This window comes from Carlito syrichta, unplaced genomic scaffold (assembly GCF_000164805.1).
Source record: "Carlito syrichta isolate Samal-C Ts95f unplaced genomic scaffold, Tarsius_syrichta-2.0.1 Scaffold159201, whole genome shotgun sequence".
NCBI classification, from domain to species: domain Eukaryota; kingdom Metazoa; phylum Chordata; class Mammalia; order Primates; family Tarsiidae; genus Carlito; species Carlito syrichta.
In genome coordinates, this window is record NW_007103297.1 from 3,473 (window position 1) to 24,609 (window position 21,137).

The 21,137-nt window shown below is 35.2% G+C and overlaps 1 protein-coding gene across 1 annotated transcript in view; it reads left to right on the forward strand.

Moving 5' to 3' along the window:
- Nucleotides 1–9,517: 9,517 nt before the first annotated feature.
- The window catches only part of LOC103252456 (tetratricopeptide repeat protein 6), a gene marked incomplete at its 5' end in the record, with an annotated part of 22,920 nt that continues 11,300 nt past the window's right edge, over nucleotides 9,518–21,137 (forward strand). Inside the window, 5 exons of the mRNA XM_008051078.1 lie at nucleotides 9,518–9,532; nucleotides 9,992–10,065; nucleotides 15,279–15,489; nucleotides 18,229–18,381; nucleotides 19,244–19,414. Coding sequence (XP_008049269.1) covers nucleotides 9,518–9,532; nucleotides 9,992–10,065; nucleotides 15,279–15,489; nucleotides 18,229–18,381; nucleotides 19,244–19,414 — 624 coding nt within the window. The remainder of the gene's footprint in view (nucleotides 9,533–9,991; nucleotides 10,066–15,278; nucleotides 15,490–18,228; nucleotides 18,382–19,243; nucleotides 19,415–21,137) is intronic.

Here is a 21,137-nt window from a genome sequence, read left to right on the forward strand (position 1 = left end):
ATTTCATACAAATTGAAACCAAAACCAAGCAGCAGTAGCCAATCTCATATCAGACAAAACAGACTTTAAATTAACAACAGTAAAAAAAAAAAAAAGGCAAAGATGGTTATTATATAATGATAAAGGATCAATTCAACAAAAAGACATGACAATTTTAAATACATATGCACCTAACATCAGAGCTCCCAGATTTATAAAACAAACTTTACTAGACCTAAAAAAAGAGATAGACTGCAGTATATTAATAGTGGGAGACTTCAACACTCTACTGACAGCAATAGACAGATCATCAAGACAGAGAGTCAACAGAGAAACTTTGGAGTTAAACTGGACCCTAGAACAAATGGAACTAAAAGACATCTACAGAATATTCCACCCCAAAACTACAGAATATGCATTTTTCTCACCAGCACATGGAACATTCTTCAAATAGACCATATAATGGGCCACAGTTCAAATCTCAATAAATTCAAAAACACCAAAATCATATTAAACACCTTATCAGACTACAGTGGAGTAAAATTAGAAATTAATTCCAAGAAGAACTCGTGAAAACCAACAAAACATAGAATTTAAACAAACTGCTCTTGAATGATTCTTGGTTCAACAATTATATCAAGATGGAAATTTTAAAATTTCCTCGAAATGAATGACAACAATAAAACAAGTTATCAAAACCTTGGGGACACAGCCATTGCTTGCTCAGAGGAAAATTCATAATGCTTAAGAACTACATTAATAAGACTGAAAGATCACCTATTGACAACCTAATGTACCTCAAGGAACTAGAAAAACAGGAACAAACCAAAGCTAAAGCTAGCAGAGGAAAAAGAAATAACAAAAGTCAGAGCAAAACTAAATGAAATTAAAATTAAAAAAATACAAAGGATCAATAAAACAAAAAAGTTGATTCTTTGAAAAGATAAACAAAATTGATAGATCACAAACTAGATTAAGAGGCAAAGAGAGGGCCAGGCTCAGTGGCTCAGCCTGTAATCTCAGCACTTTGGGAGGCTGAAGAAAGTGAATTGCCTGCACCCATGGGTTTGAGACCATCCCGGGCAACTTGGCAAGATCTCGTCTCTACAATAAATCAAAAAATTAGCTCGGCATGGTACAAGTGCCTGTAATTCCAGTTACTTGGAAGGCTGAGGTGGAAGGATCACTGGAGCCCAGCAGGTCAAGGCTGTGGTAGCTGGGAGTATGCCACTGCACTCCAGTCTGGGCGACAGAGTGAGACTCCAACTCCAAAAAAAAAAAAAAAGAAAAAGAAAAAGAAACAAGGAGAGAGTATTCAAATTATCTCAATCAGAAATGAAAATGGAGAAATTCAAAATATCATCTGAGATTATTATGAACACCTCTATATAAACAAACTAGACAATTTGGAAAAAATGGACAATTTTTTGGAAACGTACAAACCCTCAACCTTCAGTCAAGAAGAAATAGAGGTCAGGCATCGTGGCTCATATCTATAATCCCAGCACTTTGGGAGGCCTAGGTGAGAGGATTGCCTGAGCCCACTGGTTTGAGACCAGCCTGGACAACTTGATGAGACCTCATCTCTACAATAAATAAAAAATAAACCAGGTGTGGTAGTGCACACCTGTAGTTTCAGCTACTTGGAAGCCTGAGGTGAAAGGATTGTCTGCACCCAGCAGGTCAAGGCCGTAGTGGTCATGAGTGTGCCACTGTACTCCAGCCTGGGTGACAGAGTGAGACTGTAACTCAAAAAACAAGCAAAAAAACCCCAAAACTCTGAACAGATCAATAATGAGTAACAAGATTTCAAATAGTAATTAGAAGTCTCCCCTCAAAAAAGAGTATAGGACCTGGTGAACTCACAGCTGAATTCTACTAGGCCTTCAAAGAAGAACTGGTATCAATTTTAGTGAAGCTATTCCACAACATTGAAGAGGACAGAATTCTCCCTAACTCATTCTATAAGGCCAGTATCACTCTCTTATCAAAGCCAGGAAAAGATATAGCAAAAGCAAAAAAACTACAGACCAATATCTTTTATGAACATACACACAAAAATTCTCAATAAATATTAGCAAACTGAATTCAACAGCATATAAAAAAAAATACACCATGACCAAGTGGGTGTTATACCAGGGATGCAAAGGTGTTTCAACATAATTAAGTTAATAAACATGATCCACTTCATAAACAGAATTAAAAACAAAAGTTATATGATCATTTGAACAGACACAGAAAAAGCATTTAATAAAATTCAGCATCCTTTTATGATAAAAATCCTCAGCAAAATAAGCATAGAGGGAATATTACTCAAAATAATAAAAGCCATATATGATAAACCCAGAGCCAATGATATCATGAACGGAGAAAATTCAAATGCATTTCCCTGAGAACTGGATCAAGGCAAGGATGCCCACTTATGCCTTTCCTATTCAACATAGTACTGGAAGTCCTAGTCAGAGCAATCAGGCAAGAGAAAGAAATGAAGTGTATCCAAATTGGAAAAGAAGAAATCAAACTATCTCTGTATGCCTACTATATGATCTTATACATAGAGAATCCTTAAGACTCCTCCAAAGACTCCTGGACTTGATAAATGAATTTGGTAAAGTTTCTGGATACAGAATCAATACACAGAAATCAGTAGCATGGCTATATACCAATAGCAACCAAGCTGAGAATCAAATAAAGAACTCAGTTCCATTTACAATAGCAGTTAAAAAGCTAAAATACCTAGGAATATATTAACCAAGGAGGTGAAAGACCTCTACAAGGAAAACTATAAAACCCTGATGAAAGACACTGGAGAGGACAAAAACAAATAGAGAAACTTCCAATACTCATGGATTGGAAGAATCAGCATTGTTAAAATGACCATATTACCCAAAGTAATCTACAGATTCAATGCAATCCCTTTCAAACTACCAACATCATTTTTCACAGAATTAGAAAAAAATAATCCTAAAATTTATATGGAACTTAAAAAGAGCCAGAATAGCCAAAGCTATCTGAAGTAAAATGAACAAAGCTGGAGGCATCACATTACCTGACTTTAAATTATACAACAAGGCTATAGTAGTCAAAATATCACAATATTGGTACAAAAGCAGACACATGGACCAAAAGAACAGAATAGAGAATCCAGAAATAAACTCAAATAGTTACAACTGACTGATCTTTGGCAAAGCAGACAAAAACATACACTTGAAGAAGGACACCCTATTCAATAAATGGTGCTGGGAAAATTGGATAGCTACACGCAGAAAGATGAAACCTGATCCCTATCTCTCACCTTATACAAAAATTAATGCAAAATGGATTAAGGATTTAAATGTCAGACCTAAAACCATAAAAACCCTAGAAGAAAACTTAGGAAAACTCTTTTGGACATTGGCCTATGCAAATAATTTATGGCTAAAACCCTAAAAGCAAATGCAACAACAATAACAAAAAAATTAGTGTGTTTAGTTAAAGTGCTTCTGCACAGCTAAAGAAATAATCAACAGAGCTAATAGGTGTTGAGAGTCAGCCTTGGAGGCCTGCCTGATTGACAAAGTCCAGGTGCGCTGAGGACCCTGGGCCGCAAAGTGAGCCCAGGAAGCTGAGGCCCTTCTGTCTTCCACCTTTGTTGTTTGGTACGGCCGAAGAATTCTGTGCAGTCGTGGAAGAAAAAAATGGCATATTTTTGTGAAGTACTAGCAGCTAACCTGAGAATATCATGGTTCATTTTTCCATTTCCCACTATGCCATTTAGACTTTTCTAACATATGCAATGGTTAAACTCTAAAACACATTAAAAATGCTTTCTTTCACTTGGTTATAAGTTACTAGATATTGCTTGAGTAATAAATGTTATAAGTATATTCACTCCTTATTTGATTTAAAATTATATAGTTTAGTGTTTAGACATAAGGTTTTTTAGAAACACAAGTTTATAATAAGTTCATTATAAATTCATTGTAAGTTCTAACACTTATCTAAGAGTTATGTAAGTGATTTATAACACTGTTTTCACAGACTTAGGATAAAGATTAACCGTTAAGGTTTTTACTTAATTCAATAGTTAAAATTCTCAGTTAATGTTTATAGAGTGGGTTTTCACTGAATTCATAATACACTAATTGGATACTTTTATGATAAATTTACTAAAGACAAAAAACAACCTTGAGGGTCTAAAAAACATCACTAAAAGTTTCTTTTGAGTTTTCCTTAAAAATAAACACTACAGGATAAGAAAAAAGTAACAAAGACACCTGGACAAGAAGACAATTACAAAGCTTTAAAAGTCATAAAAGCCCCAGAGAAAAAAACTCCTGATACATAGAGAAATGTACACTTAAAAACTTTCTTGAGACATTTCAAAGACTGTAATTTGGGACTTTAGACTAAAACTATCATTTTTGGCTTTATAAATAAGACTCATTGTCTAAATGTTTATAGGGTTCTTGGCTTGTTTGTTGCTAAGACCACTAGATGGTGATAACTTTTAAAGGATATAGACATAAAAAAATTTTCTTTGTCTTGCCCCTTTACAAGCAATATAAAAACTCTGTGTTAACTAACATAAATTGTCATTTGTTCAACAAGCAGGTGTCCGAATATATTATTTTCATCTTTCGCCTATTCGTCCCTCCTTCAGAAAACCCAAGACCCAGCAGGGGCAGAACCCCTGCAAATAGGCAACCTACAGCATGAGTGTGTTTATCTGTAAACTATACATCTTATATCCAGAACCTATAAAGAACTCAAATCAGCAAGAAAAAAGCAAATAACCCTATTAAAAAGTGGGCAAATGGCATAATCATCTCCCAAAAGAAGACATACAAATGACCAACCAATATATGAAAAAACGCTCAACATAGCTAATCATCTGGGAAATACAAATTAAAACCACATGACATACCATCTTATACCAGTCAGAATGACCATTATTTATAAAATCAAAAAACAGTGGATGCAGTGAAAAAGGAACTCTTACATACTGTTGGTGGGAGTATAAATTAGTACAACCTCTGTGGAAATAGGTATGGATATTTCTTAAAGTAGATCTACCACTTGATCCAGCTTTTCCACAACCAGGTATCTTTCCCAAAGAAACAGAGGTTGGTATATTAAAAACACATCTGCATTCGCATATTCATCGCAGCACAATTTACAATCGCAAGGATGTGGAATCAACATAAATGTCCGTCAACAGATCAGTGGATAATGAAAATGTGGTGTATATATCCTATGGAATACTACTCAGTTAGCTAGGAGAATGAAGTAATGTCTTTTGCAACAACATGGATGGAAATGGAGAACGTCATCCTGAGGGAATGAACACAGAAACAGAAAACCAAACTCTGCATGTTCTCACTTATAAGTGGGAGCTAAACTCAGGATCTGCAAAGGCAGAGAGAAAGGTATAATAGACATTGGAGAGTCAGAAGGGGGAAGTGAGGAAGGGCTGGAGGGACAAAAAAATCACCTATCAGGAACAATGTGCACAGGTAGAGCTGGAGGGTACACTTAAAGCTCAGACTTTCTCACCACTATACAATGCAACTATGTACTTCCTAAAGCTATTGAAAAAAAATAAAGCAGATCAAGTTATTCCTTTGCTCAAGGCCCTCCAATGGCTTCTCATCACCTTTAGAATAAAATCTGAACTCTTGACTATGATCAAGCAAGTCCCTACTTCATCTGACGACTGCTCACCTCTCCAATCTCTTTGTCAAAGACTCTTTTCTCTGCTCTAGTCCCTCTACTCTAGCCTTGTGTATTCCTTGGAAATGCCAGGCTCCCATACTGCCTCAGGGCCTTTACACAAGCTATTTCCTACGCTTACAACACTCTTCTTATTGGTCTGCATATTTTTTGTGCCTTCCTTTCATTTAGGTTTCTGCTCACGTGACCTCCTCAGTCAAAAAGAAAGAAGATAGGTTAAAATGGAATACTAACCCAACAACCCCCCTTCTGGGAATATACCCTGAGGATCTTAAATCACTCTACAAAAAAGATACCTGCACATGCATGTTTGTTGCAGCACTATTCACAATAGCAAAAACATGGAATGAGACCATGCTGCCCATCGAAGCTGGACTGTATAAAAAAATGTGGTACATATACATGGAAAATTATACAGCCATAAAGAAGAACAAAAGTTTGGAATTGCGGCAACTTGAATGGAATTAGAGTCTATAATACTCAGTGATCTATCACAGAAACAAAGGGTAACACATGTTCTCACTCATAAACCGACCCTGGATATTTACCATAATACTATAAGAGAGGAATTGGCAGTAATGGGATTCTGCCGGGGTGAGGGTGGGGTTGGGATACAACATCATTAGAGGTACCTGATCTCAAACCAAGCTAAGTGGGCACCACAGGGAGGCCCAAAGTTTACCTGTATGACGACCACTTGTATACCTAATTCTGAATTGTACCCCAAATATTTAAATAAACACATACATACATAAAATGGAATACTAAAAATATTCTACAAATTCCAAAAGTCCAGAAAGGGAAAATAGAGGAACAAAAACAAAGGAGAAAAGCAGAAAACATATAATAAAATAGTAGATCTAAATCCAACTTATCAGTAGTTATATTAAAAGGAAATGGTTGAAACACAACAATTAAAATAATGAGAAGGCCAAATTGAAATTTTTAAAAAGCTCTAACTATATTCTGGCTAAAAGAAACATGCTTTAAATACAGTGATATAGAAAGCTAAAAAGAAAAGGCTGGAAAAAATATACCACACAAGCAAAAGCAAAAATGACAGTTTTTTTCTTTATGCAAAGTAAAAAAAAGAGTAAAAAGAGATGTGAGCAGAGGAAGAAGCAATGAAAGCTATAGGACTGATTAATTAAAAGTCTAAATGAAGAACAAAGAGAAAGCAGAGTCTTAAAATCTAACAGGGAAAAAAAAAATTAGTGGGAAGAATTGATTAACTGAGAGACCAAGTAACATGAGTGCTGAAAACACATTAGACAATTGAGATCTGTACTCCCTTTATAGAAACATCTTGATCAGGAAGTATTTAGCTTGGAATTGTTTGAGAAGTTAATGGTTAAGTTAACCAGAATTTAATGGTTAAGTTAACCAGAATTTAGTGGATTAAGTTTATCTCTTTTCTCTTTTGAAAACCTACCATGATAATAGTAAAGGAATAGAAAAGTTACAATTCTGCAAGGTTAAAGATAGCAGAGAAGAGATGTCAGGCACTCAAAATCACCATTCTGGATTTTAGTGCCTTAAACTTAAATATGAATGGATAGCCAAGGATCAGACACTTAAGGGTAGCAAGATACAGACTAAAACAAACAAATCATCATAGGCATAGAGGGGTGATGGGAGAAAGGGAGTTGTGTGGAGTGGTGTGTATGACAGCTAAATTCTATGTAGGAAGTGAACAGTTGTACCATAAAGTTAAATACAATACAGTATTTATGTTATTTGGAAATTTGAAGGTAAATAACAGGAAGAAACAACAGTAAGATGTAAAAAAAATGGGCTTTGGGGAGTGGAACTCGGGTGAGGAGAGGTGGAACAGTGGCCACTGTTTAGCATTATAATTTTTGTAGTTTTATTGGATCCTACACACTTGTTTACATGGGTCACTTTGATAAGAGTACAAATGAATAAATAAAAATGTCTCTAGAGCTGGTTCACAAATTACAAAATAAAAATGATCTTATTAAACAATACGAATAGAAAGTTGACGGAATATAGGGATGTGGAGACTGTGAGTGTTGAGATGAGGAGCGTTGACTGTTGAGGAGATCGGTAGTGACAGGAACTAGAAAAACATGACCATGTGCAGTTTTCAGGGCAGGGAGGGTTGAGGGAAGGGTATATTTGGTTGGGTCAGTGAGACAAGGATTCAAGATACGGAGGATAGCAGGAATATGATAGAGCAAGCTTCCGAGGAGATGGGGAAGGAATGAGGTCAAGAGTCCACTTTCTGACACAGAAAGGAAGATAATGTGGGTGAAGGTCATTGCAAATAAGCTCCTCAGGTGAGGAGGGAATGGGAGTAGAGGGATTTTGCACTGTACACAAGTGACTTTGTGTGGCTTGTTATTTAACATCTTCACATTAGATAGAGAGTTAATGTGGAAGAGAAAAACCGCAATAACAGTGGCTAACTTTATTCTAAATAATGCTTATAGTCAGCATTTATGTATATAGCGATAATTAATACCTAATTACCATGTAGTATAATATTTATAGAGTTAAATTAGTGGTGAGTTTTGTCTTATTATAAGACTGAATTTGGTATTCTCACCCTTTAAGTTATGTGGTAATTTTTGGAAACTTCCAAAATTAATGGTAATAAATCTCACTTATGCTTGTAAGTTTGCCTCAATTTAGCCCCCCCCCCCAAAAAAAATCCTCCTAGTGGAATATCTGGAAACATTTTTGATTAGATTATATCTGATTGAACAATAAATTTTAAAAATCTTCTCCCAAATAGTTCCATTTGGTATCAGATTATACCTCTTGAATCTAAAAGAGGAATCAGGGAGGGTTTGTGGAAAGAAGGGAGGCCAAAGGACAGGTGGAAAGTGGCTTATGGTTAGCTCCTCTCTAGCTGTATAATGCCCTTTGGGGCTGTGAGTGCAGGTGTGTGGCCTCTAGGAGGGAAGTCTGGAGGGATTTCCTTTTGCCACTGTAGGGGAGAGTGCAGTACTCCCCATTGTTTAGCTTGGTTAAGTGAGATCGTAACCAAAACTGCCCATGAAGATTCCTGCTGAAGCAGTCCTCTGGGGAAAAGCAGGGCCATTTTTATTCCTCCATAAGTTCTGAACTCAGAAGGACCCTTCCACATTATAATAATTATATATATATATTACATCTACATCTCATATATAATATATATAGTGCATTGAACAATAGAACAAACAGATTTTGTTTTGTAGATATTTATTTAAATATTTTATTAGTTTCAGCCTAGTGATATTCTTATTATACTTTGGTTCTCAAATATTTTTGTAGGTCTTTGAAAAACTGTAAGCTTCAAATCCTGTCTCTGGTGCATGGTAGAAGAAAGTGACCTGGGCCTCCTTGGCAGAATCTCTTGCAGACTCAGGACTTTGAATTCTTTTTTTTTTTTTTTTGAGTTGGAGTCTCACTCTGTCGCCTAGGCTGGAGTGCAGTGTACACTCATGGCCACTGCAGCCTCAACCTGCTGGGCCCAGGCGATCCTTCTGCCTCAGCCTTTCAAGTAGCTAGAACCACAAGCATGTGCCACCACACCCAGCTGATTTTTTTTTTTATTATTTATTGTAGAGACAAGGTTTTACCATGTTGCTCAGGCTGGTCTCGAACCCCTAAGCTCAGACAATTCCTTTACCTCTGACTCCCAAAGTGCTGTGATTACAGACATGAGCCACCATGCCAGGCAACACTTTTAATTTTTAAACAGCCTCTTCCCCAGGCCCATTTGGATCCTTCCCTGCTGATCTTCCTAATTTCAAGTCCTGGAGTTAGTTTCCATTCCACCCTCTTGGGAGGCCTTTTGGATCCTTGGACAAAATGATAGGGCTTTTCACTGGAAGTGTGAATTCTGAAGTAGGAACAGCCTTAGTCAATTCACACAGAAGGCCCAGGTATGCCTGTTTGTCCTGTAGTCATTCAACTCCAAAGGTTCTTTTCAGGTGAGTGTCCTTTTCTGTCTAGATGGAGTAATCTCTGCAGGTGTTCAATGGGGATAAACAATACAAAGAAAGCAAATGAGATACCTCATTACACACAGCAGGGCAAAATCATAGGAAAAGTCTCTATTCTTGGAGACGTGTAGCACAAGATTCTGAGTGAGTTCACAACAATGGGTTTCCTTTGTTTCACCCGTTCTTACTCAACATGATACTGCAAGGAAAAAATTAAATTTTAAGAAGGTGTATATTTTAATGCTTTTGTTCTATATATTCATGGTGGAATCAGTTAGAAGGAAATTTAAGAAAGTATGTAAGATAATGTTGCAAAATTAACAAAAAAATGTATAAACTCATTTCAGGATTTCAAACAAGCTGCACTGATAAACCAGACTAATGTGAGTCTTTGTCAAGCCACCGCCATGTGCCATCACAGGTATGGAGAGCAATTGATGTAAACATGGAAGCAAGTAGGGCCATCAGACTTACTTAATTATAGCCCCATAAGTAAATCAACAAGGAATAAAAGAAACTGGGGAAAATTGTGAATGTGACAGACTACAAAACTGGGGAGAGACACAAAGAATTCCGGACCACACAGTGTGTCATTAGCACCCTTCTGCCTTCCAATAGGCTGTTTTAGCCAAATTAGCAAGTAAATGTCTGCTTCATGGCATTGGGGAGTATCCATCTGATCCAAGTCTAGACACTGAGAAAGGATTTTGGTAATATATAAAATTTTGCATAGCTTGAACTGTCTAAGCATAAAATAACTTATTTTGCTCATAAAATTGTACCAACTTTTACAAAGCCGCATTGCTGGAAGAGAGGGTGATTTCAAAAGATAATACATTTTTAAAGAAGATTGTGCATTTAAAAACATAACTCTAAATCTAAAACTAAGTAAGACAATGCCAGCAAATATATGCAAAACCTCCAAAATAACATAATACTTAAAGCATTATTTTCTCTTCTTGGGTTCATTATAAAAGTAAATGAGTTATAGAAGGAGAGACAAGAACACTTACATAAGGCTAAAATACAGAAGAGAATCAGTTTCAAATATACTCTGAGATAATATTGTAGTATATAGACTTTGTAACCATAATGTTAACATTTCTATATGTACATTTGATATCTCAAAATTAGTTTTTGGTCATTTTACTTGTAAAATCATAGAGATTTAGCAAGTGAGGATTTTTAATATGGGATAAAATTTATATGTTTAGAGAATAGAACATAGTTTGAATTATTTAGGAAGTTGAAATTATTTTCCCTTTTGGGACATAGATAGTACAGCTATATTCTCTATGCTAGTTAGATTTGTAAATTTGTGAACAAAGTGATGTCATAACTGGAATTTCTGAAGGTGTCTTGTGTTAGACGGCCTAAACTGGTCTTATACCTTTCATTTTGTGGAGATAGCAGAACATGGTCACACTATTGTCTATTTTAATCCAGCCACCTTCATTCTTTTAGTAATTGTCATTCTTAAGAAGAGTGGAATAGCAATGAATGATGTGTTTATTTTGGTGAGTGGGTGTAGACCAAAAATGACCAAGGTCGTTACATTCTAAAGCTGAAAACAGACTCCAAAACTTCTCTCAGTCCCGTTTCTATGTTTAGCAACCATTAGAATCAGTAAATTTCTCTGTGTGTCAGTTCACAATCTCTTTTATGAAATGTAATCACTGGGTATATATGGCAGAGCCGCTGTAAGCTGATACTGCTTTGCAATTCCAAATAACCAACTTTCATCACCCGACTGGAATCTCTATTGTCCTTTAATAAAAGTAGAATTTAAATCAGTAATAAAGCCCTGAAAACTCAGAGTCCCAATTCCATATGTTTTGAGTTTTAACAGTTTTACTGAAGTTAGCAATAAGAATGGTTTAGTGATTGGTTATATTTATTGCAAGAAAACTATTTTTGCTTTTCAAGGTGAGCTATAAAATGCATACACCACAGCTGCATGGTTTGTAACTATGGCTGTTCCCCTTTGGTGTATCTAATAGTGGGGAAAGTAAAAATTTTTTCATTTGGAAAATTTTAAAAAAGGAATAAATTTAAAAATTTTAGGGCTTTGATCTTTGATCTCAGGGGATTGCAGACTTTTGAAGTATCCTTTGTATATCTCTGGTTCTCACTCTTGTGGTTGCTAGGAGACAACATTCCTTAGGCTTGAATATCCCACTTGTTGCCCAATTTAGTCACCAAGACTGTTATGGTAGAGTTAATTTTTACATCTCTTGGAGAAAACCACCTTCATATTCTTAAGAATAATATCATAAAGAGAGATCATGCAGAATTATACATCCCATCAACCTTTTATTTCAGCACATTTATTTTACTATTCTTGTATTTGCATAAAATATTTTTGAGTCTTCTGCAAGGCAGGTTCTTTCGTTTTGGGAGGGATTTGCGATTTATTTGTACAACTCAGTAGGGCACATCTGGTCACGTATGTGATTAATTTGGAAAATGCAGTGTGCCTTTGTGCCTGTGGCCTAATGGACAAGTTCAGCACACAGTCCCTTGTTAACAGGACACTATAATGAGACTATGCACCTTCAGGAAGTGATCACATTATTTTGGATTTTACAAACACAATTTATTTTAGAAAAACTTATTTAACATACATTTTAGTGGTGGTCACTGCTGCTTAACCATTTATATCTCAATGAACATGTATCTTGATGTACCATTTTGCCACATTTTTCCATTGACTGTCACGCAGCTACCTTCAACCTATAGGACACTGTGATGACCACATCTTTGGAGAAATGAAATAATTGTTTCTACAGTGGTATCTATTTCATTTTTTTCCCTGGTCTATTGGTGTAGGAAGCTCAGGAGTCTCTGTCTTCAGTTATTTTTCGGTACTTGATTTCGGTCACTACTAGCTTTGGGGAGCTGGCTACGTGACTTTCAAGATCCCTTTTCTGCTTTAAGGTTTAATGATTATTTAATCTGAACAGACTAGATAGATGCTCACTAAATGGTAGTGCTGTTAACTTGTGATAAAGAAAAATAGCTTCAATCACTACTTTTTCATAATTTATACTATGTAGTATAAATGAGCTACTGTTCACTGCCTCATTTTTTTTTTTTTAGTTGGTTAGGCTATAGAAAGGGAGAGACTATTTTCTATAAACCATGTATCAGAATATTTACTCACAAAGGACTTTTAATTTTCCTGAGGAAGAGAGGACAGTGTACATGAATCAATTTGGATGTCAATATACTAAGAGCATTTCATTGATTTGAGGGAAAACCTGAGAGAATGGGGATTTCCCTGGAAATTTCAGTTTACATATTCACATAGTACCATAGTATGTATGCATCATAAGTAAATATTTCACTACTCATAGATAGAAATACATAGCACAAAAAATCTATAAACTAAATGTATTTTACACAAAATGACTATGGCCTAATTATTTCTAATAAAGAATTGTTATGCTGTGTTTACATTTATTGCTACAATACAGTGAGGAGGCAATTGGAAAGGCAAAGGGAAATTTTACTTCTTAAATAATGCCAATTATTAGGAAAGAGAAGCACAGTTCCATCATAAGCTACTTGAGGGAACTGACTGTGTTTTCTGAGTAACAATCCAGAGTGAACGTAGAAGACACGAGTTGGTTCATAATGTGGATGTTAACCTTTGCCTGTCTGTAACTCCAGAGCTAAGCTTTCTTAATACTTCACTGTTGATTTTTGTGTGATCTGCTCTGAGAACATTTGTTGCACAACTCTGGGTAGTGTTTGCCAATATATGGAACAAGTATCATGAGTACCTCAACTATTTTTCATGGTGTGGACAAGCATTAACAAAACACTAAATAACATTGTGAGAAACTGAACTGCTCTTCAGTTTCAAAATGAATTCTTTCTCAAACCTTCTGGGTACATCAAAGAGACAATCTCAGCTAAGAGCTCATTTTTTAACAACTTTCTAATTATGTGTAATCAAGAGTACAACACTTAGATTCAGTTTTCTGTAGCCTACAGTATCCAGCTCCAATTTTATTTTTAGGGTTGCCTTCTGTTTATGGAACGAGATCATATTTTTTCAACTTATGGTATCGAAATTAAGTTGTCTTTGAAAATAAACTAGTTAAGTAAAAAAAAAGTGAGTTGACTTAAAAGAAAATATTCAGAAAATGATGGTGTAGGTGGAACACAAGTCAACTTTCACGTAGGAAGGGTAAAGTTTGGAAAACACTGAAACATTGTTCTAAGAGATACTCCTGAGTAACATCTAGATGAAGAAATTCTACAGGAGTTATCCTGGGTTCCATGCATTTTACAAAGGAAAAATGAGCAAAGTTGTGATGTATCTTATCGAATTTTGAAGCCTGCTTGGATAGTCATGAAAAGAATGGAAGGAAGATAATCTTTATTGGGTGAGGGTCTCTGTGCTAGGTGCTCTTCACATGCTTTTCTCTATTCTCACAGCAACCTTGAAAAATTAATATTAATTTGCATATTCAGGTTCAAGTCTGAACTCCAAGACTTTCTTCCGATTATGTTGTTGAGCTATCATCTCACTGGCTTTTGTGAATCAATCAATCAATCACAAGTATATTATAGGTGCAGAATGTGTGGGAGGGGTGGCTGCGTGAAAAAGCATGGATTTTGGAATAAGGCTTACCTGAGTTGGAATCTCAGGTATTTTCTCTGTGTTAACTTACCACGCTATTTACATGCCATTTCCCAAGGGCAAACTTTTCTGAGCCATGACTTTCTATTAGTCTGTAAAATACAGACGATTATTACTAGCTTACAGAGTTGTTGGAAGGATCTAATGAAATAGCATATGTGAAGCATCTAGCCTAGTTCTTAGGAAGTAAGCACTTACACAGTGTTAGCTTCCTTATATTATAAAAAACTTTGACTTTCCCCATGTTAATTGAGACTAAAAACAATGATTAGATATGCATATGGAACAGCAAAGTGACTGTTATATGCAAATTCAAATGTTTGATTTTTTTCAACAGTCCTCACCCCCTCTGCAATAGAGTTATTGGGGGACTAGAGAGACAAAGTTGTCATTTAGCCACATACATTCACAAGATAATACATAAAATGTGTTTTACTTTTTCTCCCCACCTCTCCTGGTATCCACAATGAAATGACCTGCCTTACAAGAAGGTCTGAAGTGAGGAGTCCCATATGATGAAAATCTGGTTCCTTTTATTGTATGAGGGCATTTAAAATACACCTAAATGTATTTATTTTAGTATAATTAAATAATGTATTTAATCAATAATAGCATGTTTTCCTATACTGGTAATTGATAACTGATAAAAACAGGTTGAGGAATGCCATCCAGACTTTTACAATGGAAAAAGAAATTCCAGAACATTATCCTGTTACATTCTGTTATGAAAATGATCCTTAATTCTCTTCTCTTCTTTTACCAAGATCTTCATAAAACCTGTAAGATTTTCTTAGGTGATATGAACTTATGTGCTTACTTCCTACCATGGATAATAAAAATTTAAAAAATTCTTAAAAAGTTCTTACACAAATGTTCGTATAAGTTATATAGAGGAAAAAACTGTATATGTTACCAAATGACATATGATGCCATCAAAATGCATTAATTCACCAGAAAACATCAATATTTTTATTTATTTTCAGAATTAAAGAATTTGAAGAAGCTGTCAATTTCTTTACCTGGGTTCTTAAAATTAACCCATGTTTTCTGGATGCTTATATTGGACGGGGAAATTCTTACATGGAATATGGTCATGATGAAGCCACCAAGCAAGCACAGAAAGACTTTCTGAAAGCATTGCATCTTAATCCATCATGCATAAAAGCCAGAATTAGTTTAGGCTATAATTTGCAGGTAACATTATGTAACAACATTTTGAGCGTTGAAGCATCTTTTGGACAGGAAAAAGAATATATTTGACCTTTACTGGTGATGGGAATAAATGTTATTCACTTGGTTATGAACTTTACTTTTCCCTGACTTTTTAGTTTCCAGAGTAGCAGTGGGGAGCCAAGGTTCAGTTAGTTACAGAGAGCCTGCCAGGCTGAGTCTTGGGACCTGGTAGGTTGGTCAGATGCAGGTCTTTTGAACCTGAGTTTCCTTTACATCTGCACCCTCCCTACCTTCCTTTTCTACTTATAAACAACTTTAAATATTTGCCTGATAAAGTCCACACATCAGAACCTGTTTAACATTTCTTTTACTAGCTTATACCTTGGCTCCGTAGATTTTTGTCCCATTAAATTAGTAAAAAGCTAAAGGGAATAAACAATGTATGAAAGTTTTGAAGTAGAACCCAGCCATGCAATGATGAGTCAGACACTATAGAGGGACTTCTGAATTCAGTCATCTTTCAAATGGCAGTGAGTTAGAACTTACAGGGAAGGCAAGAGGCAAGGCATTTGTCCTTTCAGCAAGATGGATAAGTGCTACTCTGTGTGTTGTCAAGCTGGTCTCACAGTGATTTCTGGGACACTTTGACCTGATTCTTGCCCTGAAATTTCGTAACTCACTGGGCTGTTTGCTCGAATAAAAAAATGTAGTAACATCTTGTAATAAAGTGCTAAATGCACTATATTTTCCACAAAAAGGAACTGAATATCTTAGTTCCTTTAATCCCCAACATTTTAAATAATGGGCAAAAAAATTGTTCAAATTATTGAAATTTGCAGAGATTTCTGTTAATAATCTTCTATTAAAGTTGATGTTTTTCTTTCAGAAATAAGTGAGATTGGCTGATCTAAGCCTGAATATTGGAAGTGGTGAGGTTGGTAGTTATAGTGAGATTTGCCCTAGACCTTATCAGTAAGGGAAATTAACATTGTTTTCTGAGTATTAAACGTAAAATTAGCCATTATTGAACCACAGTAGAAATTTGCAAAGTCAAATTAAAGAGACAGGGTGACTTTCAAGGTAGCTAGGCTGACTGCAATTCAAGGAAACATGTTAACATCGTCATTCATTGCATTCAGAAAACATTTATTGTTTTATAGGATGGGAACTGCTCCCGGCCTAAGGATATATAAATGAAGAAGACAACTTCTTTTTTTCTCTCAGAGTTTACTAACCAGTGGAGAGATAGGCATTAATTAATCATGTGAATAATTATTTAATTATAATCATGATAAGTTCAACAAAGGTAAAGGATGGGTTTTAGTACAATTTATGACAATGGAACCTAGTTTTGTTTATTTGAGAGAGGGCTTTTTGAGAAATTAGCATTTAGGTTGAGATGTGAAAGTGGGACTGGGGCTAGGATACAGTGTTCCATAGAGAGGGAACAGCCCATTAGGAAATCTTGTAAGAGAGAGAGGGCCCATGGGGATGGAATGTTATGGACAAGGGGAGAGGGGTGTGAGATGTGGCTGGAGTAGAAAGCCTTAAGGCCCAGTTAAAATGTGAATTGTACTAATCAGAGAAGTGACATCAAATTTGCATTTTATGAAGATCTTGCTGGGTATATAGCAACCTGTAAAAGGATTGAAAAGTGCAACAGTGTAAAGAATGATTGACTCAGGAAGGAAGGACTACTGTCTGGGGGAAGGAGTGACAATTTGTTCAAGTAATACTCATAGATTTCCTTACTATTTGCCTAGAGCTAGGGGTATAGAAGTGAGCTCAACAGCTGTCAGGAGCAGATGACAGAGATCTTATTGTGAGGTCGTTTGTTGTCTAATATTCCAACAATCATATCTCAATTTGCCTGCTTCCTTGTTTATTAAATGAACTTGTGATTACAATGTGGGTTTCCAAATAGTTAACCATTTGGGTAAATTGCTTAAAAAAAAAAGGTCTTGTTCCCTCAGCAGTTGTATTTCTGAGAGTCCTTGGGTTCAGCTTGATTAAAGTGAGTCAGCTTCTGAGATTCTAGCATGCTTTTATGCCTATGAGAAAAAAAGACACACTCTGGACCATGCTGAATTTATTAACTCACTACCTTCCTGTGGAGGCATTTCGTTGCCAGCTGGTCTTCTCTAGGAAACACACTGACATCATTCTATTAACAGTGCCCTGCTCCCGACCTTTTTTCTTTCCAGTTGGGACTAAGGTTGGTATAAACAAACCCTTGTAGATTTACGTGGATTTTCCATGGAATATGTATAGTGATCCTAAAATTCCAGATGTGGGTAAAATTTATCAAAACAATGTTTTATGCCATTAATGTGTTAATTTATGTATTCAACACATATTGATTACACGTATTATGCACATATTATGTAAAGCTGGAGTTTTGATGGCAAGCAAATACCTTTCCTGCTTGTGTGTATGTAGCTTAATGTAAAATTTTCAGCACTTGTCAGAAACATTGGTGACCATGATTTTATGTTGTTCAAGATTGGTGTAATTGTTGTCCAAGATGACTCCGTAATTAAATTTATTTTAATTAATTAAAATGTCATCATTAATACTCAGAGGTAATTAGCCAGTTGAATGCATTCAAAGTACAGTCTACTTGCTTGGTTAAAATAACAGATTTAGCACAATATAAATATACCATTACTAAAGATTTTACTTGTTTGACTGATTTAGAATCATAAACATTGTCATGTTACGGACTATTTCCTACTTCATGTAATCAGAAAATTGTTTTAGGCCCAAGGAAAATTCCAAAAAGCTTGGAACCACTTTACTATTGCCATAGAAGTTGATCCAAGGAGCTACCTAGCCTATGAAGGAAGAGCTGTCGTCTGTCTGCAGATGGGTAATAATTTTGGTGCAATGCAGGATATTAATGCTGCCATGAAGGTAAAAACCTTCTTAGATTATATTATTTTTAGCACAAATTAACAATGCTGTTGAATAGGTTCAAGTAGGAAGTTCTCTGTTTCCTTTTTAAGGTCATTTGTGGCAGAAATAATATTTTATGGTTATTTTTTTCCCTGAGTAATTTTTGTGGTAAAGAATTATTACGGCTAGCCAATTTTATAACCCAAATGTATTCAAAATTCAAAAAATCTCAAATTCTTGATAAACATTGATTCCTCTCAGTAAATGCAGTTATAGTTTCATGGAATTTCAATATTATTTTGTAGTAATGCAAAACAAATGCATAACATAAAATAATGCTCTAGGTTTGAAAGTATTAAAGAAAGAACTATGTAGATAGATCCCTAGATTCTTCCTGTAGTGAGATGACAAATACAAATCTCATGTTGAATGCAGTGACAAAAACCCTTCTTTTAGCTTTTGCCTTTGTTTCTGTAGAGTGGGGCAGGTGTTGTAATGTTTGAAATGAGAGAAAAAAAAAGAACTGAAAGATGATTGCTACTAAATAGGACAAATATGCATGCTGACTACTCAGTTTAATTTCTCTTTTAGCTTAACATAGCTAAACAGATAAACTTTACTGCGGTGTCTATTCCTTGGAAAGGAAATGAGTAAAACACTAAGATTATTTGCTTTATTGCAACCAAATCAACAAAATGTTGACATTGAATCAACTTCATACCAATTCCTTTCTCAAAATATTTGCTCTAATGGGGTTTTACCTGCACGATAAAATTACTAGTTTCCCACAAGTAGATTTCATAACGTTCATTTTTGCAGACATGGAATTGGAGATAAATACTATTCCCAGATGCTGAATACTCATACTATTATATTGCAGATCAATACTACAGCAGAATTCTTAACAAATCGTGGTGTGATTCATGAGTTTATGGGTCAACAACAGAATGCAATGAAAGACTATCAAGCAGCGATTTCTCTAAACCCCGAGTACTCACTGGCTTACTTTAATGCAGGAAATATCTATTTTCATCATAGACAGTTTTCCCAGGTAATGTGAGTTTCCTTAACATTTTCTTTATGACATTAAGTATTCTGCATTATAAATAGTTTCAAAATGTAATACTTACAATCTCAGGCTGATAACTCATTAGTTCTTTTTTAGAAATTTCTCTCACAAGAATGCTTATAATTATCCATTAAATGTTTATACCTCTATGGGTTTATTCTTCTCATTATCACCACCCATTCAACACTTGTTCAGGAAATAGTCTTTTTTTTTCTTCTTTCATATTTTATTATAATAAATGTCTTGCTGGCCAGGTGTGGTGCTCATGCCTGTAATCCCAGCACTCTGAGAGACTGAGGCGGGAGGATCACTTGAGTCCAGGAATTTGAGATCAGCCTAGGCAACATAACAAGGTCTTGTCTCTACAAAAAATAAAAAAAAATTAGCTGGGCATAGTGGTGTACACCTGTAGTTCCAGCTACTTGGGAGGCTGAGGTGGAAGGATTACCTGTGCCCAGGGGATTGAGGCCATGGTGAGCTATGGTTGTGCCACCACATTCCAGCCTGGGTGTCAGAGTGAGACACTGTCTCAAAACAAATAAAAATAAATGTCTTGCTAGAACCTTATTGAGATATAATTGACAAACAATAAATTGCTTGTATTTAAAATGTACAATTTGATAAGTATTGGCATATATGTACACCTGCAAAATCATCACTATAATCAAGGTAATGAGCGAATCCATCACCCTCCAAAGGTTTTTTCGTGCTTCTTCATATTTTATCCTTTCTTCCTCTCTGAAAAATATGGGGCGTCACTCTTGAACAGGGGCCATGCTAATCCTTTTTGTATCTATCCAACTTAGTACATGCGCTGCCTTCTGGCCTGGACTCCTCTGTTCTCCTACCCCACCTAGACTTCCTTCAAGTTCCTCCTTACAATGGGATTGAGTCAATTTGTACCTTTTCTAAGTTTCAGTTACATGAGAAACTTCACTTGGTGTAAGAAGACTTGGATTTTAGTTCTGGTTTTGTGTGACCCCTTCTTTTCATTGGACCTCAATTCATAATGTCTGAAATAAAAATGTTGGGCTATTTAGATGATAGTTTCTGTTTAATTTATATTATTTGAATTGGAATACATTTCCTTGACTCAAACTCTTAACTTTTAAAGTTTTTGCTTTTCACCTATAGTCAGTCACCTTTTTGTTTTGCTTTCCTTCAATAAATATTGTAATTCTTTATCTTTTTGAATTAGAAACTTAATTCATCTATTGTCATCATTTAATTTATATAATGATAAGTTATTAAGATTATGTTTTTTTATTAAGTACTGCTTTGGTAATATTTCATACATTTTGGTCTCTAATGTTTGTTTAACTCAGATAAATTGCCCATAATATTTATCATCTTAACTCTTTTTAAGTGTAAAGTTTAGTAGTGTTAAGGATATTCTACTATATTTTTACTATTAATATTTTCCCTGAATTTTGTGCCTATAATTTTTATTTCCCCTTTGACTCAAGAATACATTAATAGACCAATTAACCAAGTGGAAGGGCATTTATATATTCTATAATTTAAAATTTATTAAGTTTTAATGTGGCCTAACATAACTCTTTTTGAATATATTAGAGTCTTTCCAAAGACAGAATTTCTACTATTGGCTACAGAGTTAAATCTGTATTTATGAAGTCAATTTTATTTATTTATTTATTTTTTTTTTTCATTAATCAGTATTTTTTATTATGGTTTTGTGGGGTAC